Source organism: Gekko japonicus, unplaced genomic scaffold (assembly GCF_001447785.1).
Source record: "Gekko japonicus isolate JY-2015 unplaced genomic scaffold, Gekko_japonicus_V1.1 scaffold137, whole genome shotgun sequence".
In the NCBI taxonomy this organism is placed as follows: Eukaryota; Metazoa; Chordata; class Lepidosauria; order Squamata; family Gekkonidae; genus Gekko; species Gekko japonicus.
In genome coordinates, this window is record NW_015174276.1 from 1,049,223 (window position 1) to 1,058,371 (window position 9,149).

Sequence of the window (9,149 nt, forward strand, 5' to 3'; positions counted from 1 at the left end):
TGCCAGGCTTGGGTGTTCCTATCACAATGCCACCAGCCCAGCTAGGGCTGCCAAGCTGCGGCGGGGGATCCGCACGTCTTCACAGGATCCCTGCCGCGGGGGACAGCCATACTCGTTGCACCGCCGTCGCCAGGATGTGACGTTACGCTTCGCTCTGGCAACGGGGCTGTTTGGAGTCCCGTTGCCAGAGCGACGCGTAGCATCACATCCTGGCGACGGCAGTGCAACACGTATCGCTGTCCCCCGCGGCAGGGATCCTGTGAAGTCGTGCAGATCCCCCGCCGCAGCTTGGCAGCCCTAAGCCCAGCTATGCTGAGCTCCAGGGATATGCCAGGTTACCTTGTGATGCTGTCGTAATAAGGAAGGTCCTGTCATCAGACATCATGCCACAATCACCAGACGATCACGTAACCATCATTGTGGCCCTGTCCTTAAATACCTGTTGCTAGCAATGGGAATCCAAGGAATGCTTTTGTAGCCAGACAGCAGTAAGGCCTGAAAGTGCATTCACACCCCACATATCACATTCAGTTCAGTGCAGTCTGGGGAGTGGATAGCTTGCTCTTTAAAACCACACCTTTATTGGCAGCAAAATAGGTTTCCAGAGCCGACAACCGACAACAACCTGTATCTTCCACAGAACATCCCCCTTTTGAAATGGGATGCGGAGCCACCGATCAAAACATCTGTGAATTTAATTCAGGAGAGAAGGCGGCGACGGGTTACACCGCTCTGAAACAACTCCCTAGATTTTTAAGGAGAGCATCTTGTTAAAAAAAAAAAAAAGCTGTTAAATATATCATGAGATTTCGGCTGGCTTCCTCATCTTGTCTTTTTGTTTATTATTATTCCAAAGCAAAAGTCTTGAAATTTAATTTGGGGAAGGCTGCTGTTTCTTCTTCTTTTAATTAAAAGTTTGTACAGTTGGGACAAACTTTGCTCACACATTTATTATTTATCTGTAATGTAAGCACTCCCCCCCCCTTCTTCTCTCCCCCCCCCCAGTTCTTTCCAAGCTACCCTCCAGCCATGCCCGGAATGCCACCAATGCTTCCGCATTCAGGTCCCTTCGGGTCTCTTCAGGGAGCCTTTCAGCCGAAGGTACAGATTTATTATGGTTTCGTTCGATTTTATTTTTTGTTCTTTGTCAGGAATAGAATGATTGGAATGCATCAACACCATGTTCAAATGAGATAACGTCTAACAGAGCGGCGAAAAACGCCGCAGTCCAGGAAGATTTCTGGTTCAAATCTTGCCTCTGCTATGAATTTAACAGGTGGCCTTAGGGCAAGACACTGTCTCTCAGGCCTGGTCCAGGCAGGTGGCAGAATGAAGCAGAAAGGTCCCTGAGGTGATAGAATGGGTCGTACCACTTCAGATTGCTGGGGGAGTGAGTCGGGTTTTTATAATGCTACTCATAGAAAAACTCTCTGAAGGGTGTGTGTTTTTTGTTAAGTACATTGTGGGAAGGGTCATAGTCTAGTCCAGGCGCCCCCAACCCCTGATACAATTGATTGATTGATTTGATTTGAGTTGTATCCTGCCCTCCCTGCCGAGGCAGGCTCAGGGTGGCTTACATAAAATATGTTAGAGAACTAAAACACAGGATTAGCTAAAACCACAACAGTATAATTATAAAACGCAGCGTAAAGTTCTAGTGCTGTCCGTGAACGATGGTGGGCATTAGCAGTGTCTAACATTAACATATTAATGATTATGTCAATCAATCAGAACCTTTATTGGCATATCGACAGAACATACAGCAGGGAGACAAGGATACGTCCTTTACCGTTGCAGCTGAAACAGTCTTCTCCTCTTAATAGCACAACAGAGAAATTTAGCTACAGATTCTATGGTCTCAGGATTATGGGAAGATGATAATGAAATGATCTTATAGTCATCAGATTGCCCTACTTGACTCTGATGAAGAGGTTCTAGAAAAACAGCACAAATAAATGATGATGTTAATATTGGAGCCAGGGCCTCAATTTATTGGGGCGGCTCCCTAGTCAAAGGCCTGGTGGAAGAGCTCCGTCTTGTAGGCCCTGCAAAACTGTAAAAGGTCCCGCAGGGCCCTGATCTCTTCCAGGAGCTCATTTCACTAGTGCGGACTCCCCACTGAAAAGGCCCTGGCCCTCGTCACAGCCAGCCTGGCTTCTCTAGGGCCCAGCAGGGCCAGACGGTTTTTCCTCCCCTAGTTCTTCACAGTATGGTGGGGGCATCCATAAAATGGTTGCCCAAGATAGCTGCCTCAGGAGGCAGAGCCAGCCACAAAATGGCTGCCACGGCTTACCTTCAGTCACACAGTAAAGATCCTTGGGCTGTAGTAGCAGCTGCTGCCAAAAGCAAAGTTTTTAAAAAATCTGTATGGCCAATCACATCTCCCATGGCCCATCAGAAACCTTGCTGAGCAACAGCCCCATGTGACCCCTGGCCCACTTTCTAAAAACACTTGGTGGGCACCACAAAAGGTGTTGGCGGGCAGCATGACACCCACGGGCACCACATTGAGGACCCCTGGCCTGGATCCTTGCATACTGTGGCAGTTTTCAACCTACAAGAAACTCCGAACGAAGGGGAACGTTGGACAGTGTAATCGCTCACCTGCGGTCTGAAGTAATCCAGTTCAGTTTGTGCACTCGCCCTTGTGCTACCTCATTTGGCAGGCCAAGCTTCAATTCCAGGCTGCAGCATAGGTATAATAATACTGACCTAACTTATAGGGTCATTGAAAGGATACTGTATGTGCAGTCCTTTAATCTAAACACTGACAGTGCTATAGAAATGCCAAGTATTAAGCATCCCTATCTTAAGCAAGCAAAGCCTCTTTAAAAAAAAAAAAATCCGCCTTCTTGATGATAATGAGTGCCTCTCAAAGGGCCTAATTAGATGTTACTGGGGGAATGTGTAGCTGTCACCAGCCCAAAACTCCCCAGGAACGGCTAGTAAAGAAACGTGTTATGGGACATGGCATTTTCTCTACCCCCTAGATGCAGCAGCCAATGAATTGGAATGGTGGTGGGGAAAACACTGGCTGTAATGCCATCGAGCATATTTTTAATCAGATATTAAGGTGGAGAAGTGAGGCTGATGGCAGTGATGCCCCCCTTGTTAATACCTATTTACAGCCTTCATAATGAACATAAGAAGAGGCCAGCTGGATCAGACCACTGGTCCATCTAGTCCAGCATCCTGTCCCACACAGTAGCCAACCAGTTCCTCTGGAGGTCCAGCAATAGGGCATAGAGACCTTCCCCTGATGTTGCCTCCTGGCTTTGGGATTCTGAGGTTGACTGCCTCTGAATGTGGAGGTTCCCTTCAGTCTCCATGGCTAGTAGCCACTGATAGACCTATCCTCCATGAATCTATCTAATCCCCTTTTAAAGCTGTCTATGCCTGTGGCTATCAGTACATCCTCTGCCAGCAAGTTCCACATTTTAATCACTCTCTGTGTAAAGAAGTATTTCCTTCAAAGTAGTTGGTTGCATGCATGCTAGTAAATAGCAACTGGCAGTGCGTTCTAAGCATGTACAAAGGGCAGTCAGATACATATCCCTTTGCATGGGGGGAGGAGTGGTCTAGAAAAGCTTTACTTTTCCCACTGCGCCCATGCAGTGAAGCTGCTGAATCGTCTGTAAAATGTAAAGTGAAGTCCAGTTGACAGCGGCAGTGAAAGTGACCACCAGAAACCACGCCATCCATGAAACTGACCAGCTAAGCCGCTGCCTCTGTTTGCAATTAGCTCTTCTCCTGTCACTCTGTAAATGGTATTGTACAGGCAACCAAGTGAAAATAATAAATGCGGCCATAACTGTTTTGTGGGAATGTGAGTCTGAAGAGGCAGGATAATACAGGCTGTTCCTCAGAATGCAGTGCGGGGCATTCAAATAAGATTACACACACGGGCGCGCGCGCACACACACATATATATGACTTGTCTCTTCCTGCTCAGTAACCTCTTACAGATAAACAAATTTCTGCAAATGAGTGGCTGTCAATAATATAAATTAGGGGTCCCCAAGCCCTTTGAAATGGGGCCGTGGTGGCTCAGGTTAAAGTGGCTGAGCTGCAGACCAGAAGGTCGGTAGTTCGGCAGTTTGAGCCCCTAGTGCAGCGTGACGGAGTGAGCTCCTGTCTCTGGCCCCAGCTCCTGCCAACGTAGCCAGTTCAAAAGCAAGAAATTGCAAGTAGATAAATAGGTACTGCTTCAGTGGGAAGGTAACAGCGTTCTGTGCGCCTCGGCATTTAGTCATGCCGGCCACATGACCACGGAAGCGTCTTCGGACAGCGCTGGCTCTTCGGCTTGGAAACGGAAATGAGCCCCACAACCCTAGAGTCAGATTCAACTGGCTTTCGAGCAAGGGAACCTTTAAGCCCTTTGAGCCTGCAGACACCTTTGGAATTCTGGCAGAGTGGGGGGGGGCACAGCCACAAAATGGCCGCTGCCAGAAGTGGAGCCAGCAACGAAACGGTGTCCCCAGCTTCCGTTCAGTCACACAGTGGAAGATCCTTGCGCTACAGTGGCAGCTGATGCCAAAGCAACATTTTTAAAAGATCCGCACAGCCAATCGGATCTCCAGTGGCCAATCAGAAGACTTGATGAGCAAAAGCCCCACCTGGCCCTGCCCGTTTTCTAAAGACACTTGGCAGATACCAGGAAAGGTGACATGGTGCCCACAGGCACCACGTCGGGGAACCCAATATAAATTATCTCGGGAGCCATATTTGGCTCTCTAGCATGCCACCTACAGTTCTCCTGAGCTCCATTCTCCAACGTGGCACCGTGAGGCTTGGGGCTGACAGGTGTTCCCGCTTAGCATAGAGGGCGGTTCTAACCACCCTGTCTGTTGCCCTGCTAGAGTCCAAAGCTGAAGGGCACTTTTAACACATGGAAGCATTTATCTTTTAACATCTGGCCTCAGAAAGATTTCTGGAGAACTTGAAAGACTGTGCTCTGCTGTGTACAGTTAAGTCTGACTTACATACAATAGTCACGTGGCTCTTTGGACTGATGGTAATTGGGAATGTAGCCCTCTGCAAGCTGTGGAATGCGTACCACTAATCTACACAGTGTCACTTGAGTGGAAAATGGATTATGAAAGTTCAGCTGTGCTACTAATGGTCAGCTTTTGATCTCAGTGCTGTACGTTGCTGTGCTGTAGAAAGAAGACATTGACTTGGAACCTGGGCTCCCTGCATTTAGAGAGACTTCGCTCTCTTGCTCTGGAGCAAGGAAATGGGCTTGCGTGGGCATTGCTGCACTGGGAGGGAAAGCTGCTTTGACACCCAGGAGGCAGATACCCTGAATTTTTGGTGGCTCAGGACATCTCACCTAAGACTTGTGAAGATGGGCTGGTGTTAGATACAGCAAAAATACACCGCAGGCAAGGTTCCCTCTAAGCTGTGGAGTCTTGTGAACAAAAATGTGCCTTGTGAGCTACTGGCATTAAAGTTGTGAGTGAGTGGTTTGGCTGCTGCATAAATCAGTTTGCTCTGGAGCCATCCTTCCTGAGCTAAGACAAAAATCTGTGAGCTGGAGGCTAAAAAACTGTGAGCTAGCTCACACTAACTCAGCTTAGAGGGAACACTGACCGCAGGAGAGTAGAACCGAGATCTGTTAAACCATCAGGACAGAGAATTTCTGCATTTAGCCATCCTGCCATGCAGAGCTGAGAGTCCCTTCCTCGTGCATGCAGAGTCTTTAATTTGTAAAATGTACTAACACGTTCAGTCAGTTTTAGATGGGAAGAGGAAAAACAATCCATAATACTCAGACAGTTATTGATTGCATCCTTATGAACATGAAGCTAGGGCTTGTTTTGATAAAGCCACGTTCCTAAGCGATGAGGTCGTATGGATGTCCTGTCATTTCTGTAGACACATCTCTATGCGGAGATAAGAAGGTGTATTCTGCAGAATTATGCCCTGCATTTATCAAAATGAACAAAAATAACAGCAACTGGGCAGCATGCAATGCAAACTAAAAAAATTAGGGATGAGCTGGAACTTTTGCAGGCTGTGAACTCACATTCACAAGAACCAATTGCTGTGTCTGTGGAGTAAGGTAAATGTATTGCCGTGTTCCTGTTCTTTCCTTTCCGAACATCATGTGCACACAGAAGGCATGAGTTCTAGTCCCATTAAATGATTAAACAGAATTGTTGCTCTACAGCAAAAAATGCAGCAGCCGCTGAAGGCCCCTTTTTTTTTTAGCCGTTTGATCCTGATAGCCAGGTGCCACGATTCCACCTGGTGGGTTTCATGCTCGTGGGCCCATCTCTCTAACCGATGGAGACGATCCCATAAACTGAAGCTAGATTCCTTAGCAGTCTCCATTTCTTGGGCCCTCTGTAAGCCACCCTGAGCCCGCTTGCGGGGAGGGCGGGGTAAAAATACCTAAATAAATAAATAGAAAAAAGCCACATCCATGGTGTGCCTGCAGAGAGGAGAAGACAACTGAAGAAGTGGGTTACCCCATCTTTCCCAAATACTCCTGCAGTGCTGACGGTAAAAGATTGGTCATAGTTCTAAGAAGAGTACACGAGAGCACTGTGGATCACATGCATGTCCTTCTTGCTTCAAGTGGCCGTTTTCCACACTGTTCCTTCAAGCTCACCTGCAGCATGATTTCAGTGTTTAGGGGGCTATGGCAATTTCAGATAATCTAGATAATTTGACAAAGGGACTTCTGATTCTCCTGAGGATAAAGCCCGGAGAGCCAGTTTGGTGTAATGGTTAGGAGCGCAAACTCTAATCTGGAGAACCGGGTTTGATTCCCGCCTCCTCCTCCACATGCAGCCTGCTGGGTGACCTTGGGTCAGTCACAGTCCTCAGGAGCAGTCCTCGAGAGAGCTCTCTCGGCCCAACCTACCTCACAGGGTGCCTGTTGTGGGGAGGGGAAGGGAAAGGAGTTTGTAAGCTGCTCTGAGACTCCGAGTGAAGGGTGCTATAAATCCAGTCTCTCCTTCTTGGTCTCTAAGATGCTACTGGATGCTCTACTGCAGACCAGCATGGCTACCCTCTGAAACGATCAGATAATCCAGTACCTGGAAGGAAGGAACGTGGCTGAAAGAGCCCACATGCCCTTTGGGGGTAGAAAGTGCTGTCAAGGCGCAGCCGACTTGCAAGTGATCCCTCGTGGGTGGTTTGCCTTTGCCTGCCTCTGCATGCAGAGCACAGGCCTCCTTGGTGGTCTCCCATCCATATACTGACCAGGGCTGGCCCTGCTGAGCTTCTGAGATCTGACGAGATCGGGCTAGCCAGCCGGGTCAGGGCATGTGCCCCTTAGAACACTACAAAATCAGCCCAAGGACAGTGCTCGAAATATAGCAATGAATCCATGCAACCTTTTTGAGCTAAATTCCAAGCAGTTTGCCATTTGTTTGTCTGTTTCCCCCACGTCAACCCAGTCTGACTCGTTGGTAGGCAGCCGATTGTGTGAATAGGTTCACACCATCTCAGGCTGTTCTGTACCCGTGAGAGTGCCTGTGTGCAAAAGGGTGAACCGGCCACTTCACTGCGCTCTGATTCAACCTGGGGAAACAGGGAGAGGCAGGTTTATAACAAGCATCCAAAGAGGGCCTTGAAAGCATTTGATCCTTGACAGGTCCAGGGCTAATCAGTTTCTGCATCTCCCAAGTATTGTTCCCACTCAACTGCAATCAGCATTTGCTTGGCCCAGCATGGGGCCAGTTCTGTGCCTCCTTTTGTTCCATGAAGGCATTCAAAGGATAAGCGGCAAACTTTCTCCTGACTTTTTAGGAGTCCGCCCACTCCCCATTTACAGCAGGTGAAGCAGCACAAAAAAATTAGCCAGGGTTCCGTCCAGTACGTGTGAGCGTCCCCCGCAGAGAAACCCCTTTCTGCATTTTGCAGCTTTGTACAGTTAAACTTTGCGGAATCAGAAGTGTAGCCGAGGCAGCTAAATTATCTATAAGTCTCAGCAGTCGTGATTCACCTCCTTGGAGAAAAGATAAGGCTGGAGTCTCTACAGCAGGCCGAAACCCCCGCACAAATCATCCTAACCTTTCTCTTCTCCTTAAACTTTCCTCTTCCTCCCACGTGGCTGCCGTGAAGCCCTAGATCATCGTGACAGACCGCATTCTCAGTGGCTGACCGTCTGTGGCATAATGAATTCTGTCTTCTTTGCCCTCCACAGCAGAGAGTTTGTTTTTCTTTCCCTCCCCCCTTCTCATGTCACTTCCCCCAGGCCTCGTATGTAAATCCCCACCACATGAATCCAACCTGACTGCAAACTTCTCCTGCTACTTTCCCAAAGGCCATTTCTCACGAGCTAGGAACTCGAAAAGGTCAAAAGTATTCAATTTACTTTGCCAAAGGAAGCATTTCCATCTGTCTTCAGAGGGACAGAGGGACCAAAGGGCACTCTATCACTCATACCATTAATGTGATGTGACCTTAAAATGCAGGCCTCCCTACCCATCAGACGGCTAAAGGGCCCTGACAGCCCTTCCACTTGCACGGTGGACAGGCAGAGATTTTCGTTTTGTTTTCGTCCATCCCTCAGATTCTTAAAACCACCCTTGACCTGTCATACCTAAACCGCAACGGGACATTCCCCCGGCTGCTCCTAAACCTTCCCGGCTCGAAACCTGACAGCCGTTTGGCTGGAGTCAGGCAGTTAAATGTCTCGCTGGGGAATTAAAGCTAAACTTTCTGCGCTCATCTCGGAGAACAACAGGTGCAGTGTCATGGGAAGGAAAAGACTGATCGCTGGCACTGTGCCCCACCCCGTCCAGACGCCAGAGACTGGTGTAAAATAGGGGCGAAGTCACGCAGCCACGCAGATGGATCTGTAGTCCCGGGGCTGGGTTAACTGGGGTGTTAATCGCTGTAAGGATAGCACGTCAGCCCAAGCAGAACCACCGGTGTTCTCTCCTGGAACACGGCCTCATGGGTTTCATCCGGTATCTGACAAAGGGAGCATTGACTCTCAGAAGTTTATACCACCACCACCACCCAAATCTTGTTGGTCTCTAAGGTGCTGCTGGACTCAAACCTAGCGGTCCTCCTGTGGACCAACATGGATGCCTTCTGAACCTTGTGCAGACATGTGTCTCCTTCCAGATTTGCCAGAAACTGTTTGAGATATTTGAGTTTGCGGGAAGGAAGAGTGGTGGGCTTCGAGA

General features: G+C 48.6%; 1 protein-coding gene across 1 annotated transcript in view; it reads left to right on the forward strand.

Annotated features, from left to right (window-relative positions):
* Positions 1-9,149, forward strand: part of FBRSL1 (fibrosin-like 1) — a 197,846-nt gene that overhangs the window by 164,191 nt on the left and 24,506 nt on the right. Inside the window, exon 9 of the mRNA XM_015423778.1 lies at positions 1,006-1,101. Within this exon, the coding sequence (XP_015279264.1) occupies positions 1,006-1,101 (96 nt within the window). The remainder of the gene's footprint in view (positions 1-1,005; positions 1,102-9,149) is intronic.